This window comes from Oreochromis aureus, linkage group 6 (genome assembly GCF_013358895.1).
Source record: "Oreochromis aureus strain Israel breed Guangdong linkage group 6, ZZ_aureus, whole genome shotgun sequence".
Classification (NCBI taxonomy): Eukaryota; Metazoa; Chordata; class Actinopteri; order Cichliformes; family Cichlidae; genus Oreochromis; species Oreochromis aureus.
The window spans coordinates 15893714-15919625 of record NC_052947.1 but is presented as its reverse complement, the minus strand read 5'-3'; the positions used below and the strand labels follow the sequence as shown (position 1 = coordinate 15919625).

Genomic DNA, 25912 nt, shown 5'->3' with positions numbered 1-25912 from the left:
AAAAGGAAAAAAAAAAATAACAGGTGGCGTGAGCTCAGCCAAGAGAAGAAAGCTGTCACCGAGCTACCGCATTAAAGGATCCACACTTAAAGTGTGAAACTGCTGCGTGTCTGCTGTGTCTACTATAGCTGGAGCTCGAGCCACTGTTTGTGGTGAAATACTGAACATGAACCTCAGGGTCATACTGTCTTGGTTATCAGTCAGCTGCTGTGGGTTCTTGGCCTACTTTAAAAAGACCACAGTTTCTCTTCTCATCGACCGTTAGAAATGCGACGGTGATGTGTTTCAACATGACGGCTGGGCTTTGCGATTTCCATCAGCTTTATCTGTTCAGATCACCTCAAGAGTGATGTGGGGATAAAATGTATACCACAGAATTTCTGTTCGGTTCCCATGAACAGAAGAAGAATGAGCCTCTGTTTGCAGAAACAAACAAGAATAAATTGAATGATAGGAAGTGAATATCTAATTGAATATAAATGGACATAGAGAAGTTGGGCTGCATGTTTTGAGTGTTCTGGTATAAATGTTCAGTAAAATTTTCACAATTATGGCTTGACATGATATGAAGTTAGCACAGGTTTTCTATTTGACCCTGACTGAAGAAAAGTAAATGTCTTATCAGATTTTACAGCCACTAGTCAAGAATCAAACCTCTGCAAACCTCATGGTGCTGCTGAGAAGGCTTCATGCTTATGGGACAAGAAAGTCTGCATTGCACCCACTTGCTGCCGAATACACACAACAGTGCATACACCCACCACATCACCACCTAGTAGAGTTTTCAGCATTGAATTGGGGAAATGGGTTGTGTTTTGGGGTTAAAATAGACGTGCTCAACCGTGTGAGCCTTGTATTTGAGCTGTGGCTAAAAACCATCGGTGTCTTCAATAAGTCTTTTTAAAATTGCTTACAAAACAAAAAGCATCTGTCAGTTTCATCAATAGTCGCTAAAAATATCTTATCATGTATCATTTTAGCCAGCCAGAAGGCCCAATTGGGCCCCTGCTTAGAACTTTTGCAGAAGTCTTCTTCTTACTTATTTCTTAATAAAATACAAAACCAGAACTGTAAGGGTAATACGGTGGTGCAGTTGTTAGTACTGTTGCCTCACAGCAACAAAGAGTTCAACTGGGACCATTCTGGGTGAATTTCCCTGTTTTTTTTGTGGTTTCCCTCTGGGTACTCTGGCTTCCTCCCAAGTCCAAGGACAGGCAGTTAGTGGTGTTGGGTTAACTGGTGATTCTAAATTGTCAGTGTGAATTGTTGTCTGTCTCTCTGTGTTAGCCCTGCGTCAGATCAGTGATCTGTACCTGCTTTGGACCCTATGGTAGAGTGGCAGAGAATGAATGGAAATGTGCAGGAAAATTCTTTGTATATCTCAGGAGGTTGTTTGAAAAAGCTACCTTCAGCTGGTTTCTCGCCGCCACAGCAGGTAGCTCTGCATGTTTGATGTGGCAGAGTTTGACCCTTCCTGACACAACACAAAAGATACAGGTGGTCTGAACCAACAAGAAGCAAAATGCTGATGTTTCACACCCCTGATTTAAGACTTTACCAGGAGCAGTGGTTAAAAAGCATGCATTAATGTGTTTAACAGCTTCTCATTTTCTAACAGGCTGAGTGGGCTTTTTTCCTTGTTTTGTTTTGCTCTTCAGGCCAAACCTATTTCTCATTAAATGCTTATTATTATTAGTATTATTTTATTATTATTATTATTATTATTATTATTATTATTATTATTATTATTATTATTATTATTATTATTATTATTATTATTATTATCATTATCATCATCATCATCATCATCATCATCTATAAATAGGTACTAATAAATTTTGGAAAATTTTCATTCTTGCAGATATAGACAGCTCTATTGCCTACAGTTATTGGGTTATCCAGTCTTGCACTGTGTGAAAAAAAATCCCCCAAAAAATCCAAGCACGCTTTTACTGCATTGGCAGTGAGTTTGGGATCATTGTCATACTGAAAGATGACACTTTGGCCACCTAGATGCTTTTCAGATGGCATTATATGATAGATAAAAAAAAAAAAAAAAAAATCTGACTGCTCTTGGCTGTAGATACTCACTGTTGTACCTCTCTCCTGACCTCCATGCATACTGACGACAATTTGAACCAAAAATCCCACGTTAATTCACAACTCCGTCAGACCTATTGACACTGATTTCAATCCAGTTCTTGTGTAATCTGGAATACCTCAGCCTTTCTGCCCGATTCCCTTCTTAATAATCTTGTTTTGACTGCCATACACTTCACTGAGATCATTTCTCATGAGTCACCATTGAACAACAGGTCAACTATTTCAGGTCATTGATAGATTTTTTTTAGATGAAGATGACTTTCAGATACTGTTTATCTGCTGTGGGGGGTTTTTAGGCATGCTACTTGAAAATAGTCAGGTACAGCTGGACTGAAAATGAGTGAAAAGGCAGCCAGTGTCGAAATAAAGACCTGGAGGACTAATGCTCAAGAACACTTTAAAAATGACAAGGAAGTTTGGCTACTTGGAAATAAAATATATACAGATATTAGGGTTGGCACAAGATCTTTGCACAGTACCTCAAATTGTACAAAAACAGGAAAACTTATGATCTCTATTGGTTTCACACAATTAATACAAGGACTTTACTGAGAATAGCCCGCAAGCTTCTGGCACTGAGCAAACCGAAGCTAAATGTTTCTGCTGAAGAATGGTTGTTTTGTGATGTTTTTCTGTGAGAAAGGAGCCATCTTGTTAGCATGTGGTCTAATCATCTGTGACTGGCGTCTCTTCCCCAGTAGTGTTTACGCATACCATGAGTCATAACATCAGAGCCACTCTGTTTTTCACTTCAGTATTTCTGTTTCTGTTAATAATTCTGTTTCACTAATTTAGAGAAATAAGATTGCACGTGTTGTTACTTTTTCTAAAAGAAAAATCTCTGGTGGAGACTGATCTTTTAGAATGTCTATAAGCAATCTGTGGTTCCACCCAAGAGTCCATTTGACTTCAAAATATTTCACAATAGGCCACATAAGCAGAAAAACAAAATACCAACTCCACCTCAGGGATCTACAACAGAGACAGCTGCGTCCATAATTTGTTGGACAAACGCGTTTGTAGTTTTGCCTCTGGGGCGAGTTGAGACCAGTCAGGTTTGCCTGAAAAGATCAGATATGATGATGGGGAACATGACTCTGTGTGCCTGCAATGCATTAATTTTCAAAATATATTTCAGTCCATAGGTTTTTTGATAAACATAGTTTGTTGTTTTGTCTCAGCTCAACAACACCGCGATGACAGAATAATTTCCATGGTTAAGAAAAACAACTTCAAAATATCTAAATTAACAAAACACTCTCAAAGAGGAGACCATATCACTGTCAAAGTATAAACAGGCTTTCTGATACAAACATGTGGCTTAGCAGAAAACAGTGAAATCATGCACAAATGCTTTTGCTACCATAATAGCCCCATGAGTGGGAGGCTCAGAAAAACTGCCCCGGGGACCCTAAAGAGGGTAATCCAGCCATGATGACTGTGGATGAGTGAACAGTGAACGAAGTAATTCACAACATGTAAAAGTCTGAACAAAAAGTGCAGTAGTACTATCAGAAAAAGTACACTTTAAAATCTGATTGTGTAATATAACAAATTAAGAACTATTGGTGATATATACATGCAGACAGTTAATGATAGCTAAAATAGTTGATAGTTTTTTGTATTCATTAGCTTGAATGTTTTTACATTTTTCAGTTTGGTTTAAATTAGTTTACAAATACAACACATTTAAAGGTTGTTGAATTTTTAATAAAATCAATATAATATTTACATTTAATACTGATTTTAACTGGTAAGTCTCACCTTGTTCCCACACAATAGTTGTCCTGAGTTTAGTTGTGTTTTATATAAGGTGTCAGTCTCTGTCTAACAGAATCAAAACCTATGTATGTGTGCCACAGGATCCCAGACAGAATCAGTGTGTCTTTCTTCTGGCCGAGTTCAAATAAAAACGCCACATAAGCCCGTTGTCACGAAAATGGACACCAGGTAAGAAATACAACATAAAACACCCAACCTTCCACCTCCTCCTCCCGTTCCTGCTGGACCATCTGCCCCCCCTCAGCCAGCAGCAATGAATCAGACTGGAGGATTTTTCCTGGGATCAGCTCCATCCGTATCTCAGGAGCAAGCTCCATTGATGGTCACTCCCATTATTTCCCCGGTGGGAGCTCACCTCCTCACTCAGCCAGGAACTGATAGCCAGGTGAGACAGCCAGAGGTGGTGACAGTTGTTTACTGATAAAGGTGCTTAAAACTGTCAGAGACTTCAGGTCAGATGAAAGAAAAACTGTTTTATTTGAATGTAAAATCAATCTGCTGTCACCTTTGTGTTGTTCATGCAATCTTCTCCACAGAAGCTACTGTATCAGTGTGTAGCAGCACTTGGCATCAAGAATGACAGAAGAGTCTAACGGGTGCAGCCATTGATTTCCTCACCAAACACGGCTCATTCTCTGGACATCGTTGAGCGCCCTGAAAACTATAAAATAAGAATAAATGATACCCGTACAGTCCCTTTGAACCGTACCAATAACCAATAACAACAAATGAGTTTAAATTAAATCAGGTAAATTCAAAAACAAGTAATTCTGAGATTTACAGTCACTGATTAAATTAAACAAAGGCTCCTTTAAACAGCATCAAGGTGCTTCACAGGTCAGTACTGTACTTAAGTAGAATTTTCAGGTATCTGTACTTGAGTAGTTATTTGTCTGACAACTTTTTACTTTTACTTCCTACGTTTTTAAAAGAATATCTGTACCTTTTACTCCTTACATTTTCAAAATGGCTCATTTCTATTAGTTTAAGGCATTTGCGGGGAGTTACTGTTTCACGTCACTGCAGGCCATCAAACCCATTTAAGGCTACGGTGACACAAGAAAGGCAATCCTATTTGCATATTAATCACCAGTGGATGTAGCATAATATGAGATCAAAGAGGGACAATAGACTATGTGCACCTTAGCATATGCTACTTCTGGTGGGGAAACTCCTGTAGGGCGCTTCGTTTCCGGTGTGATATTCGCGTCTTGTTTACGGTCGGGTTTTCCAAAAAAAGTAAACCAAACGGACGAATCAAGCGGCGATTTACAAGTCCATTATAGAATGAAACCAAAGATCAAAACCTGTTTTCAGTCCCAAACATTTATTTGAGAAATAAACATACAGTATATTTGTTCTTCTATAAATAATAATGACAGATTTTAAAACTAATGAACTTAACTTTAAGCTTAATTGGTTAATTTAAGCTTAATGCACCTTATAATCCAGTGTGCGGTATGGTAAAAAAAGAAAAATACGGTAACTTCTACCTTCCTTTAGCATGTCCAGAAGTCCAACTTTTTGTGCAATGGTTAGCATCTTCCCCTGCCTTTTAGGTGCTACTGCAGGAGCCTTTGACGGTGCAAAACGTTTCATCGACATTGTTGTATTTGTTGGGGAGAAAACTTACAAACATACAGTACAGCACTTCAGAGTCACACTGCTAGTGATCGATGTAGCGATTCTGTACTGCACAGGAGGCCACGGCATGGAGGAGATCGACAATGATCTACGGCCAATCGGGACGCAGAACACAATGCGCTTTAAAAAAAACAACAACAACAACAACAACAACAACAACAACAACAACAAAAAAAAAAAAAAAAAAACCACACACACACACACACACGCAAAATTGCACTAAAAGAATCCGCGAAACAACGAGGCTGCAAAAGGACATATAGAGACCCTTACCTGCAATCATTCATGTATTTTTTTATATCCTGTGGCTGTTTTTCACGGTTTGTTGACATGCTGTGTAGGTGTGTACTGATATCGACATAACGGGAAACATCTGGCTTTCACTGTTGTTCACCTGTAGTTTGAATGCTGAACATTTGCCTGTTTAAATCATAAGAACTGTCACTATACAGAGATGTGCTTCTGAATGTGGACGATGTGTTTTCTGCATGCAGTAATGCAGCTCTGCTTGTGTTGAGTGATGTAAACAAACAATCGATCTACGCTCTTCAAACATCAAAATTGATCATTAGATTTTTTATGACGCAGCAATGGTGAGTGCTTCCACCCTCTGCTCTTTGTAAATTAACGTAATCTTTCCATTTTCGTATTTTGGACATGATTTTTGAGTGCACCTTCGCAGTAGCAATTAACTGCAAAATAAAGCTACCGGAAATGTACAACCCTACATCCGGTCTTAAAACAGGAAGTTAGCATTTTCTCATGCACAGGGTCTATAAAGCTCAAGATCCTGTTGAGACATTTTTCAAAATAAACTGAATCCCTTGAAAGAGTATGAAGAGTGTTTACGGATGAGAAGCACAAAGGAGCCGTCACGTCCTAAAAAATAAACCTAAGACTCAAACGTTAAAACAGGCTTTTCCCCGTAGCACGCCGTGTCATAAATACAAAGAAAACAGCAGCCGTTACAACTTATGTCTAAAAATGTATAGTTTCATGCATCGGTTAAAACACTTGACTCCAGGTACACGACACCCAGCTGAAAACACTTCACGCAAGTCGAGCTGCCAGAGAGTCACAGAATTTACAGAAAATGCTAAATTTTTGTGATTTATACCATTGTCGCGACGATAGATGTCTTATATCGGGATATGAGATTTTGGTCATATCGCACAGCCCTACTGGAGCCAACTTCGAGATCAGATCCGGGATCACAAAAAAACCAGTCTGCACATACAGTACAGAGCAATGAACAAAATAGTTCTTAACAGTTGTTTCTAAATAAAATGAGATCTCATAAATTGTTCAAAATCAATCACACTGTTGTTTTAATATCGTTTCTGTTTCTATGAATTTAATTTGTATTGCTTTACAGCATTACAATCAAATATGTTTATATACCCCTTTATAAGGCATGTGTAATCAAATTATGAAATGTTTGTAACTTAATTTTAAACAACTTATATGAAATAACCTATAACTGAAATGACAAAGTGCATAAAAGGCACTGAGTAACATGTACAACTAAAAGAAAAGTGCATCTTGCATTATTTCAGCGCATTTGTGAAAGTGCTTAATCAAATACACAATAAAATAAAGATATAACACTTCATTTCACCACAGTTCAAGGACTCTGACTGGTTTTAGCTTCTTTTTTTTTTCTTTTTTTTTTTTTAGACAATACAGAGTTCACACTATTGCGGTATTTACCACGCATAAAATTAGTATAGCATCCTGCTAACTTACCATTTTTAGTAACTCGCCGTTTGTTTCCAAGAAATAAACACACGCTCCATCGCGTTTGGTTGACAACAAAACACATAAAAGGCCCTGAAAAGTAACTTTAAGTTAGAGATTGTTGAGAGTACATTTTGACACTTATTTTATATTGAGAAACTCACTGTGTAGCTTGTTAGTGACTCTCTGTGTCTACTATGCCTTGTCTAGCTTACCGCAGCAGCGAGTGCTTATGCTGGATTCACGGGACTACGAAAAATCACGGTGTGTTTACGGGGTTTCGGAAATAAGGATATAAAGCGAAAAAAAAAAAAAATATACTGGTAACCATGTCTATAGGGGTTACACTAGTATCTGTTCAAATGATGAGTCTTCACAGCATCCGGAGCAAACATTGAAACTTTCCTCCTAAAGAAAATTTGACAACCTTTTACAAAATAACCATCACTGAACATCGTTGGTGAGTACTTACATAGAAAGTTTTAAGGTCATTTTGGTTGATACAGTGTAACATCTAAAAAAATACACTTGACTCTTTCAACCACACAAATTATGTGGAAGTTGGGAGCAGTGAACTAAGTAATTCACAGCAGATAAAAACACAAGAATTTAATTAAAGTCTGAACAAAAAGTGCAGTAGTACTATCAGAAAAAGTACACTTTAAAATCTGATTGTGTAACAAATTAAGAACTATTGGTGATATATACATGCAGACAGTTAATGACAGCTAAAATAGTTGATAGTTTTTTGTATGTGTAGTTTTGCACTTTTCACTTGGTTTAAATTAGTTTACAAATACAACACCTTTAAAGGTATTTGAATTTTTAATCAAATCAATATAATATTTACATTTAATACCGATTTTAACTGGTAAGTCACACCTTGTTCCCACATAATAGTTGTCCTGGGTTTAGTTGTGTATTATATAAGGTGTCAGTCTTTGTCTAAGAGAATCAAAACCTATGTATGTGTGCCACAGGATCCCAGACAGAATCAGTGTGTCGTTCTTCTGGCTGAGTTCAGTAAGCCCGTAACGGGCTGGGCCATATTATACCGTTCACGGTAATACCGGTACAATGTTAGGCAACGATAAGAAAATGAAATATCGCGATAGAATATGGGTAAAACGCGCATGCGCAGTGCCTTTGTTTTCATACGCACACGGCCGATTGTTGAGTTAAATGGAAGAACCAGAATTGGTTTGTAAAAATGGTGCAACTTCAGTGATGTGGAACTGGTTTGGTGTTTGTCCGTCAGATACACAACAAAGCACAGTTTTTTGCAGAACATGCAAGCGGGCCGTCGTTATTACCGTATTTGTCGGACTAAGGTGCTCGTAAATCTGGGCGTAATCTGGGTCCTAAACTCCGTCTGCTTCAGGTCCCAAAGTCAAACGAACACAGAGCATCACTGAGAGTTAAAAACTGTCTAAATTCTTTCATCCTTAATAAAACAATCAGCATTGCTGCTTTACCAGGTGTAACAATTAAGTTTAACATCCAGGGATCCATGAAAACAGAATTTATTACATTTAACGGAGTTAGAAGTTAGCAGGAAGCTAGCGGAAGTTAGCTCGCTAGTTTCGCTAGTTACCTAAGCATGATATAGCATGTTCTGACTGAGAGATTTCTGAAAAAATTCAAACATACAGCTCTGCTATCACTTCCAACATAAATGAAGACAGAAAGCTAAACAGCAGTGATGTTTGTAGGGTTACTGAAGTTGGGCTAGCTGGTATATAATGATGTGCTACGTGATCGCTAGCAACACAGCTATGTTAGCATAACATAAACAGTGAAGCTAGAGGATGAACGCTAACACTTTTCCACTCGATAAAAGTTAACATGAGGGTTCCTGGTGGTTAGGGACGAATGCAATCGCATGGCAGGATGCGGTAAACGGACCAAACTTCAGTCAGGAGAACAACTGAGATAATCCATCCACAATATGAAGTTAGTCATTAATATATTGCAACAACATGGGAATAGAGCAGCTTTGATAGAATACAGCATTAATGAACCAATGGTACAGAAGTGGAGAAAGCAAGAAGAATGAGTTGAATAAAGTTTGATTTATCTGACTGCTTTGTTTCGCTTAATCTGCTTTATAATCCCGTGCACCTTATGGTCAGAAAAATACATATTTGACTTTTTTATTTGGCACACTGCAGTTTAATGTTGCAAAGCACCTCTTTTTAACTTCGGTGGATATTATACATGGTTATGCTCAGGATATGTCAGCCCATTTCTACTGGAAATGCCTTTTGGTTAAACTTTCAGCAAGAAATTTGCATTTGCACTGTTAAATTTTTATATAGCTTTGATGCATATAAAAAAAAAAACCAAGAAAAAAAAAACAGCTGCCTGTTTAAGTGAAAATAAATGGATGGGGTTTTTTGCGCTAGTAAAGTTGTGGAGTTATATTTTGTCTTGCATCAATTATATCGTCAGTTATATCGTTATCGCAAATTTTCAAATATATATCGTGATAAATATTTTTGGCCATATCGCCCTGCTCTAAGCCCGTTGTCACAAAAATGCACTTTGAGGAAGAAATAGAACATTTTTTTGAAAGCATTGAGTCGGAAGGGTTGCCGTCCAATTTAGAGGATGCATTTCAGGAACTTTTGGGGCAAACACCCAACCTTCCACCTCCTCCTTCCGTTCCTGCTGGACCATCCGCCCCCCCCCCCCTCAGCCAGCAGCAATGAATCAAACTGGAAGATTTTTCCTGGGATCAGCTCCATCAGTATTTCAGGAGCAAGCTCCATTGATGGTCACTCCCATTACCCCGGTGGGAGCTCACCTCCTCACTCAGCCAGGAACTGATAGCCAGGTGAGACAGCCAGAGGTGGTGACAGTTGTTTACTGATAAAGGTGCTTAAAACTGTCAGAGACTTCAGGTCAGATGAAAGAAAAACTGTTTTTCTGCTGCCACCTTCCTTGTATTTTACCTTTGTATAACTGTGGCGTGAAGCTTTGCTGATCAGTAAACTTAATCACTGCCTGTAATCATAATTCCAAAAATAACTGAGGAGAGCAAAGTGAAGCTATGTATAAATGTAGTTTTATGCACATGTTCTCCTCCCACTGATCACTTTACTTTGTGTTGTTCATGCAATCTTCTCTGAATATGGTGAAGATTAAATTACCAAAGTTTGAATTTGTCCACAGGTACATGTTTCTGTGGCGCTCGTCATTATTAGCCTCTGAAGTGCTGGACTAAGTGTCAGTATCGTGGGGTTTTAACCTTCTCCCTCCCTCCACAGAAGCTACTGTATCAGTGGCCTGTAAATTTGATCCCCAAAGCACCACCAGGCACTGTTCTTGCTCCTCCACCCACCAGGTCCACTCCAAGGTAAGTTTGCTGTGCTGCTTTTTCTCACTGCCCTGCAGGTTTCTCACAGTGTTGACATGTGCTCTTACTCTGTGTTTTATCCCTGTAGAAAACGAACGCGTCAGTCCCATCAGGATGACGGACGCCCTTATATTAAGAAGCCACCAAATGCCTTCATGCTCTATCTGAAAGAGCAGAGGCCAAAGGTGGTGGCTGAATTGAACATGAGTGGGAGTGCAGCTGTTAATGCAGTTGTGGGAGCGAGAGTAAGTGTGTAACTAACTCTACATACATTTATGGATCTATTCATGTTTTGTGCTCGTGTTTATGCATGTGTACCAGCTGTCCTGTGGTAATGTGTAGTAACAGTGTAGCTGTGGATTTATATATGCTGACAGTGTGTTCCTGTGGTCTTCTGTCCACAGTGAAAGTTGCTCTCAAAAGATGAGCAGGCAAAATATTTTGATCAGGCGGCGACAGAAAGATGGCGCCACACAAAAAAGCATCCACAGTGGTCCACTAAAGACAACTACGTATGTCCAAAGTGCCAACATTCATACATGTGCCTGTGACTGCACTCAATGAAACATTCACATCAGAGAGTTTGTATCAGCTCGTGAAAATTCTAATGTGTTTGTTTTTAGGGCCAAAAGAGGAAGAGAGTCAGAAATCGGAGCTGTACCACCGGTGAGAGACTATTTCTGGGAATCACGGCGTTTCCTTCATGTGAAAGAAACATTTGTTTAAAAAAAGAAGACTCATTGTGTTTTGTTTGTGTTGCAGTGTCTGCATCTGACCAGGAAGATCAGCAGGTCAAGAAGGCTTACATCACGCCAGCTCAGCAGCCACAGACACAGCCAGGTGTTGCTAGCCTGCCTCACCAGCAGGCAGCGTGTCTGCAGCTGCCAAATCAGGTCCTCTCCTCCTCACATGTGGATGTTCCTACAGACCTCTGCGCTGGTACTAAACTAAGTATCACCAGCCCTGCTTTTCCTGTGGATTCCACTCCATCGACATCATTTGCCTCCCAAGCAAGACTGTTTCAACCCCGAACAGAGCCCATCCTTTACAGCGACACTGACATGTGGTCAGTGCTTGATCACCGTCCCATCTTCCAGAGTGATCTGATCTCAACTCAGTCAGACGCCTCCACTGGTCCTCAGCTAAACCAGGAAAGCGCTGCACTCACTCAGACAACAGCTACGTCCCAAAGCTATGCAGACCTCACTACTGTGGACGTCAGCCAGATTGACTTTTATTGAACTTTTTAAATAAATGTATCACCTAAAGATCAAAACAATAAAACAACAAAATTCATAAGGAGTGTTTGTCAAGTTACTTGAAAATAGTAATTAGTTACTAATTACTTCTCCAAGAAAGTAATCCTCTTACTTTACTGATTACTTATTTTCAAATGTAATTGGTTACTTTATTACTTAGTTACTTTTTAAAAACATGATACACAACCTCACTACATTATAAAGCAATAGACCTTTCAGCCCAGTTCTATTTTTCCTGCATAATCCACAATGAAAAAAAATCTCTTTTTAAAACTGGTTTCATTAATCTTGTAACTTTATGCACATTGCGTCAAGCAAAAATTAAATTCCATGCAACATTGTCTGATTGGAAGATTTTTGTTTAACATTTAAGCCCATTTTCTGCATATTCCAGCATATAAAATAAACTGTTTTGCGTTTCACGCTTTCACATTGATGCAAGTAAAACACAGCAAAAAATAAATAAAATCAAAGATTCAGCGGCACCAAGTCCTTTCGCTCTTAAATCTATTTTAATCTGTTTAGCCGAAGTGTGGCTGTCGGAGGTTTGCCCGGTGCCACAGCAGTCATGTCAGTGGGAGGGGATCCGCCGGGGCTTTCTATGTGAATTTCACATTACCGTGGCAGCGTGCTAGGTGCTTGCTCAGATTTGAAGTTTAATTTTTCGCTGTAGCAATATGGCAGTTTGCACATGAAGAACATTTGCACAGAAGAGTTTAATTATTTATTGAATATTTGTCTATTTTAGGTAGTCTTTTGGTTCCAGGTCCTGCACAGCTGCTCCTCATTAAGAAGTGTGGTGGTTGTCTGTGAAGGTTGTTACTGAGAGCAAATAAGGTTAACCATTGAGGAGAGCTGAGGGTAAATGTGTGAAAAATCTAAAAATAAAGGTGGTGCAAAGAAGGGACTATGAGATGTGATTATTCACCTGTCTTTCCTGTATCTTCTCCAGGGTTTAGGCAAACGTCTCCCGTGGGTTCAGGCACCATTTAAAGGTTCCAGGAGAGGCCATGGGTTAAGGGAGTGTGGGGAATCTCTGTGCTTGGGATTTTTTGTGTTTTGATAATAATGGTATGGTGTAAGGAAATAGTGAAATATTTAATAATATGAACATGTATGTCCATATATATTTATTTATTGAAGTATTGTATAATGTGGTGGAAGGTTAGGATTTGAGAACTCTCCTGTTAGTGGAATAATGGTTTAGCCTGTGACAGCTGAGAGGATATAAGACTGCCAGGCTGTTGGGAATGATTGTGAGGAGAGAAGGCTTAACATATGAGTGATTGTCATGTCCTGAGAGCTATATGGTGATTTAATGCCTCTTGTTTGACTATACTTGTCTTGGTCTGCCTCACTGTAAATTACATATTGTTACATATCACCAAGAATTAGTGGCACAAGACACGGAGGGATAGAGAGGGAGCGAGAGAGACAAACATGGAAACAAGACACAAAAGAAGATGAAGAAGAAAACTAAAAAACCTGCACTATGAATTCTGGGATAGGTTGGGTCGCAAAGGATACATCCGACCTATCCTTCAAATTCGGGGAAATGAAGGACGCATTTGGAGCAGCCTTCAAATTGGGACAGCCTTCAGCGCCTGGCTGTGACATAATCGGCCTTCAATTGCAGCCTCCGAAGGTAGTAGCCCCTGAATTGGGGCATAGTTAAAGATAGCCTTCCTGAAAAAAGTGATTAGTGTGATTAGTGTGTTCTATCATCATCTATCGTCCACCTGGGCCTTACACAGAGTTTCTCTCTGATTTCTCAGACTTTTTATCTGATTTAGTGCTCAGCTCAGATAAAATAATTATTGTGGGTGATTTTAACATCCATGTAGATGCTAAAAATGACAGCCTCAACATCGCATTTAATCTGTTATTAGACTCAATTGGCTTCTCTCAAAATGTAAAAGAACCCACCCACCACTTTAATCACACTCTAGATCTTGTTTTAACGTATGGCATAGAAACTGGACATTTAACAGTGTTTCCTGAAAACCCTCTGCTGTCTGATCATTTCCTGATAACATTTACATTTACAATAATTGATTACACAGCAGTGGAGAGTAGACTTTATCAAAGTAGATGTCTTTCTGAAAGTGCTGTAACTAAGTTTAAGAATATAATCCACCCACTGTTATCATCTTCAATGCCCTGTACCAACATAGAGCAGAGCAGCTATCTGAACGCTACTCCAACAGAGGTCGATTATCTTGTTAATAATTTTACCTCCTCACCACGCACGACTCTGGATACTGTAGCTCCTGTGAAAACTAAAGCCTCAAATCCAAGTACCTGACTCCGTGGTATAATTCTCAAACACGTAGCCTAAAGCAGATAACTCGTAAGCTGGAGAGGAAATGGCGTGTCACAAATTTAGAGGATCATCATTTAGCCTGGAGAAATAGTTTGCTGCTTTATAAGAAAGCCCTCCGCAAAGCCAGAACATCTTACTATTCGTCACTGATTGAAGAAAATAAGAACAACCCCAGGTTTCTCTTCAGCACTGTAGCCAGGCTGACAAAAAGTCAGAGCTCTACTGAGCCAACAATCCCTTTAACGTTAACTAGTAATGACTTCATGAACTTCTTCACTAATAAAATTTTTATCATTAGAGAAAAAATTACCAATAATCATCCCACAGATGTAATATTATCTACAGCTACTCTTAGTACCATCGGTGTTAAGTTAGACTCTTTTTCTCCAATTGATTTTTCTGAATTAACTTCAATAATTAATTCCTCCAAACCATCAACGTGTCTTTTAGACCCCATTCCTACAAAACTGCTCAAAGAAGTCCTGCCATTAATTAATTCTTCGATCTTAAATATGATCAACCTATCTCTAATAATCGGCTATGTACCACAGGCCTTCAAGCTGGCTGTAGTTAAACCTTTACTTAAAAAGCCATCTCTAGACCCAGCTGTCTTAGCTAATTATAGGCCAATCTCCAACCTTCCTTTCATATCAAAAATCCTTGAAAGAGTAGTTGTCAAACAGCTGACAGATCATCTGCAGAGGAATGGCTTATTTGAAGAGTTTCAGTCAGGCTTCAGAGCTCATCACAGCACAGAAACAGCTTTAGTGAAGGTTACAAATGATCTTCTTATGGCCTCTGACAGTGGACTCATCTCTGTGCTTGTCCTGCTAGACCTCAGTGCTGCGTTTGATACTGTTGACCATAATATCCTATTAGAGCGATTAGAACATGCTGTAGGTATTACAGGTACTGCACTGCAGTGGTTTGTATCATATCTATCTAATAGACTCCAATTTGTTCAAGTAAATGGAGAGTCCTCTTCACACACTAAGGTTAAATATGGTGTTCCACAGGGTTCAGTGCTAGGACCAATTCTATTTACATTATACATGCTTCCTTAGGCAGCATCATTAGAAGACATAGCATAAATTTTCACTGCTATGCAGATGACACGCAGCTCTATCTATCCATGAAGCCAGGTAACACACACCAATTAGTGAAACTGCAGGAATGTCTTAAAGACATAAAGACCTGGATGGCCGCTAACTTTCTGCTTCTTAATTCAGATAAAACTGAGGTTATTGTACTCGGCCCTGAAAATCTTAGAACTATGGTATCTAAGCAGATTCTTACTCTGGATGGCATTACCTCGGCCTCCAGTAACACTGTGAGGAACCTTGAGTCATTTTTGACCAGGACATGTCCTTCAATGCACATATTAAACAAATATGTAAGACTGCTTTCTTCCATTTGCGCAACATCTCTAAAATTAGAAATATCCTGTCTCAGAGTGATGCTGAAAAACTAGTTCATGCATTTATTACTTCCAGGCTGGACTACTGTAATTCACTATTATCAGGATGTCCTAAAACTCACTGAAAAGCCTTCAGCTGATCCAAAATGCTGCAGCAAGGGTACTGACAGGGACTAGAAAGAGAGAGCATATTTCTCCTGTTTTGGCTTCCTTCATTGGCTTCCTGTTAAATCCAGAATTGAATTCAAAATCCTGCTCCTCACATACAAAGTCTTAAATAATCAGGCCCCATCTTATCTTAATGACCTTGTAGTACCATATCACCCCATTAGAGCACTTCGCTCTCGCTCTGCAGGCCTACTTGTTGTTCCTAGAGTATTTAAAAGTAGAATGGGAGGCAGAGCCTTCAGTTTTCAGGCCCTCTTCTGTGGAACCAGCTTCCAGTTTGGATTCGGGAGACAGACACTATCTCTACTTTCAAGATTAGGCTTAAAACTTTCCTTTTGCTAAAGCATATAGTTAGGGCTGGACCAGGTGACCCTGAATCCTCTCTTAGTTATGCTGCAATAGACGTAGGCTGCCGGGATTCCCATGATGCATTGAGTTTTTCCTTCCACTCACCTTTCTCACTCACTATGTGTTAATAGACCCTCTGCATCGAATCATATCTGTTATTAATCCCTGTCTCTCTTCCACAGCATGTCTTTATCCTGTTTTTCTTCTTCACCCCAACCCGTCGCAGCAGATGGCCGCCTCCCTGAGCCTGGTTCTGCCGGAGGTTTCTTCCTGTTAAAAGGGAGTTTTCCTTCCCACTGTCGCCAAAGTGCTTGCTCATAGGGGTCATATGATTGTTGGGCTTTTCTCTGTATTTATTATTGTGCTATCTACTGTACAATATAAAGCGCCTTGAGGCGACTTTTGTTGTGATTTGGCGCTATATAAATAAAATTGAATTGAATTGAATTGAATTGAATTAACAAAGGCTTGAACTTGTGACACAGCATCACATAAACTCATCACCTTTTGTCAAGGTAACAGTTGCTGACTGGCTAAGGAAGCAGGCAGGGAGAAAAATCTGTATCTCTCCATGAGAGAGAGGAAGGGATCACAGCTGGTGAGAGTTTCTATTGTCGCACAAAAGGACATTTTATTGATACCTGTTCTTTGCGGTTAACCAACATCCAGCAGTCATAGTAGGGATAACGGCAGGCAAAATTAATCAAGCATCCCTACATAGACTTCTGCTCAGCACTAAATTCACCTCTCAGACAGTTTCCCATTCACTTCGAGCACTCAGATTCCAAAGACAAACACATTTTGGGGCTCAAACCAAAGCCATCAAGCTCAATATTCCTTTGGAGGAGCTCCCAGAAACACTTCACTTATCCACATTAGTGTCTACATTCCAGATATCACCCATCGTACAGAAGCGGTAGCTCTCATTATCAGCCAACCACTCCAAACATATTAAGATGCATCTCTTTGAAGCCCCTGGTATTAGGACACCCTTGATTTAGCAAACACAATCCTCACGTGGAACAAAAGCTCTTCTTCTGGTTCAAGCAACCATTGCTGTGACTATTTAAAGTCGGTCACACCTGCCAGTGAATCTGTTCACTCCTCTGCATCTTCTAAACCGCCTGATCTGACCTCTGTTTCCCAGGTTTATTATGATTTAGCAAAGGTATTCCACAAAGATCTAGCTCCCTTGCTCCCGCCACACGGACCATACGATTGTGCCATTACTCTTCTTCCTGGCATTCCTCTCCCAACTAGCAGTCTCTATTGTTTAACAAAACCCGAATTTGACACCATGGAGAAATACATGAAACCCCTTGCAACTGGGATAACCCATCCATCCTCTCCTCCACTCGGGGTCAGGTTTTTCTTCACAGAGAAGAAACTTGTTGGTGGTTCTTGGTGTCCGGGGCTGGGCGCTCAGGTTTGTACCAGCTCACCCCCAGTGGCTGCATGGTGGGGCCTGCCACCTGTGGCTCGGTAGGGCCTCTTCCAGGGTAGGGGGGGCCCTCAGGCCTCCAGCCTCTGGGCCTGTGGCTCGGTTTACTCTGGCACAGCTGGCTGCCAGCAGAGCCCGCGGGTACACCACTGCAGCCCCCTCTGACTTCTGCTCTGTGGCTGCTGGGTGGCCCCTCATCTGGGGCTCTCCTCAGCTCTTCCCAGGAGGATGGCACGGATGCACCTCCTTGGGCTCTTGCACTCTGGGGTCTCTTGATGTCTGGGGCCTGGATCTCCTCCATTCCTGCTTCATGCCCTGGGGGACGGGGCTATGGCTCCGCACACCCTCCAGCAGATCATTACGTGGAGAAACCTTTTGAATACAAGCGCGCTGATCCACACAGGTGTTCACAGACACAAACTACACCTTTCTTGGCTGAAAACCTCAAAGCACATTGTGCACTGTCGGTCCTGCGTGCTGCACAACAGCACTCTATATTTAGCATTTACTGTTAGCTAGATTAATGTGATGGTGCTGTGTTTATTATGTTGCTCTCTTTTTTGCTTGTTTTCTCTTTTTTCTCTCTCTCAACAGGTGATCCGGGAGATTTTTTTTCTTTTTAAGTGTCCTTTCTCACGGTCCCCCTTCATCTTTCTTTCTCCCTGTCCTATCCCCAGTAGCGGTTTTTGATACGGGCGACACGGGCGGTTGCCCGGGGCGGCATAGTGGTGGGGGGGCGACATCACGGGCATCGGAAAAAACATAATAAATTTGCTCGTACTCATGCTGCCCCGACATCATGCGCATTTTGGGAATGTCATAGGCACCGATCGGTTTTCTATCGCCCATTTGCTGGGAGTAAGGGCGCCCTCCGTTTGTGAGGTGCGCCTGCTGCTTGCGGCACAGGGAGGAGAGGGCGGGGCGGCGGGGGATTCTCTGGCTGGCTGGAGCAGCATCTAATAACCAACTCGCAAAATAAAAACAAACCAACAAACACGAGAACACCAGACATCATGATACAGACTTATAATTTGCACCGATGTTTTTTCGAAATTTATCACGCAAAAGTGAGCGCGAGAGCCCTCGAAGCGCTGCATGCTGCTGAAGTCAAAGTAAACTTTATTGTCATCTCCGCTACATACAGTCCAGTATATCGAGAGACGAGACGACGAGGCTCCAGTTACAACCGTGCAAGTAAGCAAACAACAAATATAAGTAGAGTAAGAAATCAAATATACACTTTAGGATTAGGGGTAAAGGGATCAATAACAATTTAAAATTTATAATTTACAATTTGATGATTTAAAGTCTCACACACAACCCGTCGAAAGGGGAGGGAGACATGCTGCTTCCAAATAGAGCACATTTCATTCATAATGTTGTCAATCCAAGTCCATTATGTATTCATGACTTGAATCCTGGGTTGTGCGAAATCCCAGAAACAAACCCTAGACAAAGCGAATCTGTGAAATAAGGTGTAGGTCTATTAGGTTATTGATTCTCAGGTTGGGGGATGGGTGTTCATACTGGAGTGCAAAATTAAAACCAAGATGGACAAGAAAAGTTCAAAGCCATCAGGTCCTCAGTTTAGAAAAAAGAGAAAAGAGGAGGAGGAGAAACGAGCAAAATATACAGGTATGCAGATGTGTCATTGGATCATGGCAGGTCATCCTGAAACAATCAGAATCAGAATACTTTATTAATCCCTAAGGAAATAATGTGGGTTACAGTTGCTCCAAGAAGAAATGGTAAAAATAGTAACAGTAACAGACTAAACTCCAAACAATACATTATGTTACAGATTTTAATATTAATTAGTCATTGTCAATTGTTGATTTGTCCTGTTCTCATTGTATGATGAATTATGATGGCTGTCCAGTAGCCGTTTGCATACTATGCATACTCTCTCTTCATGTGTGTGTGTGTGTGTGTGTGTGTGTGTGTGTGTGTGTGTGTGTGTGTGTGTGTTTCTCTGGTGAAATTCAGTATGGTTCCGACAACAGTTTTATGTTAATGTACAATCCTTAATATGTTTTGTGTGTGTGCGTGTGTGTGTGTGTGTGTGTGTGTGTGTGTGTGTGTGTGTGTGTGTCGGGGGAGGCTGAGGGAGTGTTCGCCCAGGGCACCAAACAGGCTAGGACCGCCACTGCCTATCCCCCAGCCATGTCGATCCCGTCCGTAACAACTGAAAATAAAATAAAATAAATAATAACAATAAAGTTCGATCAAATGGACCAAAACCGCACGGCCGTGATTATCCACTTGGCAAAGTAAATCTGTTGGGTATCTTTGTTGGCTTTCAGACATCAATTCTAACGGCTAAAAAAACCTAACGGGACAGGCGAAAAAAAAACCCAAAACACAGCAACAACAACAACCGACAAGTCCCTTTGCTGTTGCATTGACATTTCAAGGTTTGAACAACATTACTGTCAAAAATAAATACCCATTACATCTATTTTTCTCTGCAATTGAAATTTTGCAGGGAGACTGGTTTTTTTGCAATACTTGTAATCTTGTTCATATCAGTCAAGGAGATGAATAGAAAACAACATTCAAAACCCAACTTGTTCATTTTGAATACTTAGTAATGCCACTCTGACGCACCAACAATGACATCATCTGAGACTTTCTGAAATGTTTGTGCTTATCTTTCTTGAACAGATCTGGATCTTTTCCAGGAACCTCTCTGAGAGTCAGTCTGTCATTCGTCAGGTTTTCCAGCACTTACTGGAGAACAAGTTGTATGTGAAAATTAAGAAGTTTAAATTTTCATCTTCACTCTGTCTTGTCCCTTGGCTGTGTCGTCAAATGATCAAATTAGGACAGACCCCAGCCAGAGTCCATGGAGTTATGGACTTGCCCTGAACCAGCTACCAGAAAACATTTCCAGTGTTCCCTTGGCTTTACCAATTTCTACCGTAAGCTCATCTGTAAATACAATAAGATTGTACTGCCACTAATGTCAGTGCTCAGCAGCCAGCAATGAGAAAACGGGCTTGGCAGAGAAACTGTGGCTCAAGAGTCGGCTGACTAGGGCACTGAAACAGAGCGAAAAGAGAGTCACAGTGGTTCTGAGAAGCGCGAGCAAAGTCCAGGTGAGATGTCTAAAGTCTTACCTATTTGCAGGTGGAGTGAGCTTGAGGGGAAGGTCTAGGCTGTAGTGGTTGTGGTCGTGGTGGGTCCAGTGAGGACTGATCCTGAGGTTCCAAGCAGTGAAGCCGGGGGGGGCAGGTGTGGATGGATATCATTCAGTGAGATATTACCGGCTTTGATGGGGCAGAAGTGACCAGCATCCAGGTTGGAGGAGTTATGGAAAGATGGAGAGAGTATGTCCATAAACTGACAGAGAAGACAAGAGACGGTACGTAACAGGCACTATGATTAACACAGGATGCAAGTAGCTACAAACTAACATAGGTTAGCAGACATTCTGACAAGTGTTAGTTGTAAGTGCTGGTCTTAAGTACTGCCGGTCTAATCAGCTCCAGCTGGAAGCCCTGGGAGGAGTGATGATGACCCAGACGAGGATCACCAGGCACTACGGAAAAACACTAACTCACCCAGACCATGACAGCAAACCACTCTCACCTCTCCAAAGTTTCCAATCAGCTGGCATGAATCTGCTCAGAAGGCTTTCAAGAGACTGTTTAATCACATCTGTGTGTGTGTAATAAATCTGTAAGCGTAGGAGATATTATTGGTTGAAAAGTCTTGACGTCTTGCTCAAATCACTGAATTTACACACAAGTCATCAGTTACACATCGCACAGCTTTTCAATTGGCTGTTTCTTTACGCCTGACTTTTGCTACACTTCTCCCACAGGAGATCTGTGCAGCAATTTGTACTTGTGTGGAGAGAGTTGTCTATAATTGAGAGCTCATTAACCCAAGTCAGGCTCAAGCTTTCGCAAATGCTCAGCAAGTACCACCAGGTGGTCTTCTAGTCTAATTACACTGTCTTACTTGTAATGGAGTATTATCTTAGTATATTATTATTTTACATAAGTAAATGAATTCTCCTGTCACTACTGACAGAGGAAAAAGACTGTGGCAGAAAGGCATCCCACCTTATTAACTGTGACTAGGCTTGGGAGACAGAGGTATTCATACATGGTTAGTCTGCTTACTCACATTTCATAAATGCTGTGATAAATAAATGGTGTGATAAAACTTACATCGACCATATTTTTCTATTCTATTAAAATCCACGAATGCAGATGCAAAATTACAAAAACAAACACAGACGAAAGGTATAACTGTCCAAAAACGTATGGGCCTGCCTGTAGCTTCAAAATGAGCGCATTTCAGGCAGACGGAGGCTCGCTCTTCTCCTCATATCCAATCTCTTCAATGAAGCCTGCAGTGCAGGGGGAGTCCGACTGGTCTCAACTGGTCCCACTAATGCCGCTGCAGTCATTCAGCACCCGTGTGGACATGAATGTTGATATTATCATTTCCTCTTCTCTCCAGTTACACGTTAGATACTTATTCCTGAGTCAATGAGTAAAACCTAAAGCTTGCCAAACACAGATACAGATCAAATCACGGTACACTTGTTTTCTCAACAATAAACGCAACATCAGTATCGGGGTAAAGCAGATCCAAACGTCTGCATTTTACTTAAAAAAAAAAATAAGGAGAATAAAGCACCTTCCCTTTATCATTTTATTTTCATTCATGGAGTGATTACTTTGTCTTTTTTTTTTTTTTTTAAATTTGGTGTCATTGACAGGCCTTTCAGTCTTAAATAATTTAGCTACACAATTTGTAATGTATCCATATTTGTTGTGGAGTCTGTTTCAGTGTTTACATTTCTTTAATTTTAGAAAACATGAAAAGTAAAAACATCTTTTTTTTCTTAATTTATTTTTGATCGCTTTTTAAAATTGTATTATTAATAATTAGTAGTAGTAGTAGTAGTATCTCATTAAGTTGGAGGAATCTCTCTAGTTTCCCCGCACGACGTCCGGATTTAATTTGAAGACGGACCACTTCCACTTCCGGTCCAGCTGTCAACAGACCCTGCAGCACACGTGTTTCCACAGTTAAAATGGTGAGTATGTTGAACTGTGGGTTTTTCTGTTTGTATAGTGTTAATAAAAGGCCTCTAAATGATCGGAGCTCGTCGTGTTTTTTAGCCGAAGACTCAGAGAGGAAAACCTGCGGAGAAAGTGGTTCATCCGTACAGCCGGAAGGCAGCTTATATGGCCCGAGAGGAGTGCAGACTTAGGAGGAAAGAGAGGTTTGTGTATGGCCGCAAAGATCAGCTCACCTTAACGAATCAATAGCATGTTGTTAGCCTCACATTTGAGCATTATGTTAAACTCTTGCCATGTCTCCGCCTCAGCGCTGCGAGTCTGCAGATGCAAACACGAGCGTGGCTCCAGGGACATGTTATTAAATGTAACTTAGGCTGATTGAGACACTTCATCCTGCCTTGGCAGTTTTCTTTAACCTCTTGTGTGACGTAAACAGCGTCTGCGTGGTGATTTAAAGGAGGTTTAACTGGTTTCTTTCTGATGCTGCAGGCAGAAGACTGAGAAAGCTAGTCGTCTGAGCAACATTGGTGAGAGCAAGCTTTTTGTTCATGTTATTGCAAGAGCAAAAAAGAAAAAGGTGTTTATTGATGTTTTCTTTCCTTTTTTTCTTGTATGTCCAATCACAGGTGAGAAGCTCTTGTGGTTTCAGAGTGAGCTGGATCCAGCTAAGGCGACTTACACAAAAAAAGATGCCTGCGACATCATTGAGAGGTTTGGCTGGGCTTATGCTCATTTTGATTTTGCAGTACATTATTTTTCATTTGGAAGTGCACAAACAAAAAGAGAGAGAGACCATACATGCATTAAACTGTGAGCCCATCAGCCAGTCTGTGAGCTGCCCGAGTCTCTGGTGAGAGCAGTTCATGTTTTCAGGGCTAAGACTTCATCATCCATCAGCTGGCCATTGTTTACAAAACACTACATCGTCATCAGACAGCAGGTGATGATTTCATTTGGGCAAATAGAGCCCTCGTTTTATTCTCCAGCCTGCATGAACCCAACCCCCCTCTACCATGATTGGTCGGTTCCACTCCGACTATAAACAGAAACCATTACCTTGAACAATCACAACCAAAAGTTTGAGCCGTGGTATTAATTTTGTGCTTTGTGCATTTTGCTCCTCCGGTTTTCATTTGAATTTATTCCTTTTTATGTGAAACTAAGATACAGCTCAATCATATGTGTGTTTTATGAGTTTCAGATTCTTTTGTGGTCACACAAATAACAGTTTAAGCAAGTAATTTACAGCACTGACTCTTCTTCATAACTTCTGCAGTTCTCTATGGTGTGCTGGATATCCATGTCAGGGGAAAATCCTCATTGTGTTCCCAAGTCGATCAGTTTGTTGCCAATAAAAACATCTTAAAAGACCAGCTTCTTTTATCGCTCCCAGAACAGTTTGGTGACAATCTTTGCATTTTCCAGCAAAAGGAGCACCGTGTCCCAAGGAAAAAATGGTAACTAAGCGGCTTGAAGATCATCAAATTAACTACCTAGATCCTAATGCCACCAAGAATCTAGTTACACTCCTTAAAAAAAAAACAGGTGAACAAGCAGAACCCCAGAAACTGTGATGAGCTTGGAGCACTGATGAACCAGGAATGGATCACAATCAATCAGGATTTTGCCTGGACACTGATATCCTGCACGACACAAAGAACTGCAGAACTCATGAAGAAGAAGGTTAAACGCTGTAAACATTGACTTTATGCATAAATTACATTTTTTCCCCCAATGAAAGTATTTTAAACTCATGAAATACTTGTACATGAATCTAAAATAAAATGAAGCAACAAAGTGTATGAACAGTAGTATGTTTTCTGTCTTCAGATACCTCCACAGATTTGACTCTGAACTTGAGCAGATTGAACTCATGAATGGGATCAAAGGTCGGCAGGGTCGTCTCCATGGCGCCAGAGAGGCCGTAATCAAACAGACCATCGAGCGAGAGCGGGCACAGTTTGAGGGCGTCGGTTTCGGTGAGTCTTGGTTTTTAAAAAACCAACGAGTAATTTATAGACACCTCTGGCTGTAAAGCTGTCTGATCCTCCGCTGCGGTGTTTCAGAAATCCCGGACATCATCAATGGAAAACATCTGAAGACCTTTAGGTGAGTGGACAAGCTTTAATGAGCTAAACTCAACCTCTTGTTTCTCTTTGTTTGAAAAGATGTTATAGTTATTCAGCTTCCATCATTTCACAGATTGACTGATCAGCTGATAAAAGTGTATATATGGACTCTTAAGTCTGAACTTGAAATGATTCGATTTTGAAGACTGGTCATTAGTGTTGTTGCATTTTAAAATTTTGCAGAGAGTGGACTGGGGACCTGAAGAAACTTCCGAATATTAAACTGCGCAAGGTCTCGAACAAAAGTTTAGAGTCAAAGAAGGAAGGGGAAGAGAAACACGAGGGCGAGCAGGATCAAGAGGATGATGATGATGATAATGAGGAAGATGGAAGCGATTTGGACTGTGAGCAAATGGATGAGATTTCAGACTCCCACTGAGACTCTTTATGTTGGAGCTGCTGGAGTATTAAGACTTCCTTTCAGCACGCTTAATGTGATGTGTGAGAAGATGCTGCTGCTATTCTTGGACCGTCCACGAGATGGTGCTACAGCCTCAAATAGCAAAGTCACATTTTTTTATTTATTTTTTTTTAGTCTGAACTCCTGCTAAAAGTTTCTCAGTGACTTCACGCCAGCCTTTCAGAGGTTACTACCTTCATCATTTATTGCACAAACAAATATGTGTTTCATGTAACCAGGATGCTCCTTTTTATTTAGAAAAAAGCTGTTGCGGTGGGTTTAAGACACAGAGGAAACTGTATTATCTGTGAGGTGAGAAACCAAATCGAGACTATAAAATTGGACGTGTGAGTAACAGTCGCTTTGAGTAGGCCGACTTTGTGTCGGTTCGAATCAAGAGAAATGCTCATAATCTAATGTAAAAACATGAATAGGTGGAAACCATGAAAGCTCTAGTTACATCGACATATAAATAAAGGTTGTCCAGCTCAGGACCTCCGAAGCTGCAAACGACTGGGCTACTGTAGACTTTCTATTTTAACAAATAATCTGACGATAACTTTCAGACTATTACGTTTTTAGATCTCAGACTGAGATAAAGGTTCAGTTTACAATCTGTTTCTCTACTTATAACATCTGACTCTTTGGTGTCTGAAGACCTGATTGTCTAAAAGGAGAGTAAAGGCCTCAGTATGCTTCAGAGCTTGTCACACAGGCCCGATCAGTCAGGTTTAAAACAAGCTCAAGCTATTGTTTTGTTT

The 25912-nt window shown here is 40.5% G+C and overlaps 3 protein-coding genes across 7 annotated transcripts in view; 2 read left to right on the top strand and 1 right to left on the bottom strand.

Moving 5' to 3' along the window:
• The window catches only part of tmem154 (transmembrane protein 154), a 30010-nt gene extending 8086 nt beyond the window's left edge, over positions 1-21924 (bottom strand). Inside the window, exons 1-4 of one of the 5 annotated variants that reach the window (XM_039613777.1) lie at positions 21759-21924; positions 20700-20849; positions 4391-4546; positions 4082-4321 (exon numbers count right to left, since the gene is read on the bottom strand). In XM_039613777.1, coding sequence (XP_039469711.1) covers positions 4082-4202 — 121 coding nt within the window. In that variant the 5' untranslated portion in view covers positions 4203-4321; positions 4391-4546; positions 20700-20849; positions 21759-21924. Of the gene's footprint in view, positions 1-4081; positions 4322-4390; positions 4547-20699; positions 21050-21171; positions 21372-21758 lie in introns of those variants that run through there. The other 4 variants (XM_039613776.1, XM_039613778.1, XM_039613775.1 and 1 more) reach the window with 4 other exon arrangements.
• Positions 9805-11845, top strand: LOC120440690 (transcription factor 7-like 1-B). The gene is made up of 6 exons (XM_039613780.1): positions 9805-10102; positions 10536-10624; positions 10713-10869; positions 11029-11136; positions 11248-11290; positions 11387-11845. The coding sequence occupies exons 1-4, from the start codon at positions 9974-9976 to the stop codon at positions 11029-11031; spliced, it is 378 nt and encodes a 125-aa protein (XP_039469714.1). The 5' UTR covers positions 9805-9973; the 3' UTR covers positions 11032-11136; positions 11248-11290; positions 11387-11845.
• A 624-nt stretch (positions 21925-22548) lies between the features above and the next one.
• Positions 22549-25664, top strand: tma16 (translation machinery associated 16 homolog). Its single transcript, XM_031756974.2, has 7 exons — positions 22549-22636; positions 22722-22825; positions 23112-23149; positions 23249-23333; positions 24453-24601; positions 24689-24731; positions 24935-25664. Exons 1-7 carry the CDS (start codon positions 22634-22636, stop codon positions 25128-25130), a joined length of 618 nt encoding a protein of 205 aa, XP_031612834.1. The 5' UTR covers positions 22549-22633; the 3' UTR covers positions 25131-25664.
• The last annotated feature ends 248 nt before the right edge of the window (positions 25665-25912 follow it).

Coding starts and splice junctions, on each gene's coding strand:
- tma16 (XM_031756974.2), top strand. Junction 22,826..23,111: donor AGACTTAGGAGGAAAGAGAG/GTTTGTGTATGG, acceptor CTGATGCTGCAG/GCAGAAGACTGAGAAAGCTA. Junction 23,150..23,248: donor TAGTCGTCTGAGCAACATTG/GTGAGAGCAAGC, acceptor GTCCAATCACAG/GTGAGAAGCTCTTGTGGTTT.
- LOC120440690 (XM_039613780.1), top strand. CDS start 9,974: ATGAATCAAACTGGAAGATTTTTCCTGGGATCAGCTCCATCAGTATTT. Junction 10,103..10,535: donor AGCCAGGAACTGATAGCCAG/GTGAGACAGCCA, acceptor CTCCCTCCACAG/AAGCTACTGTATCAGTGGCC. Junction 10,625..10,712: donor CCCACCAGGTCCACTCCAAG/GTAAGTTTGCTG, acceptor TTATCCCTGTAG/AAAACGAACGCGTCAGTCCC.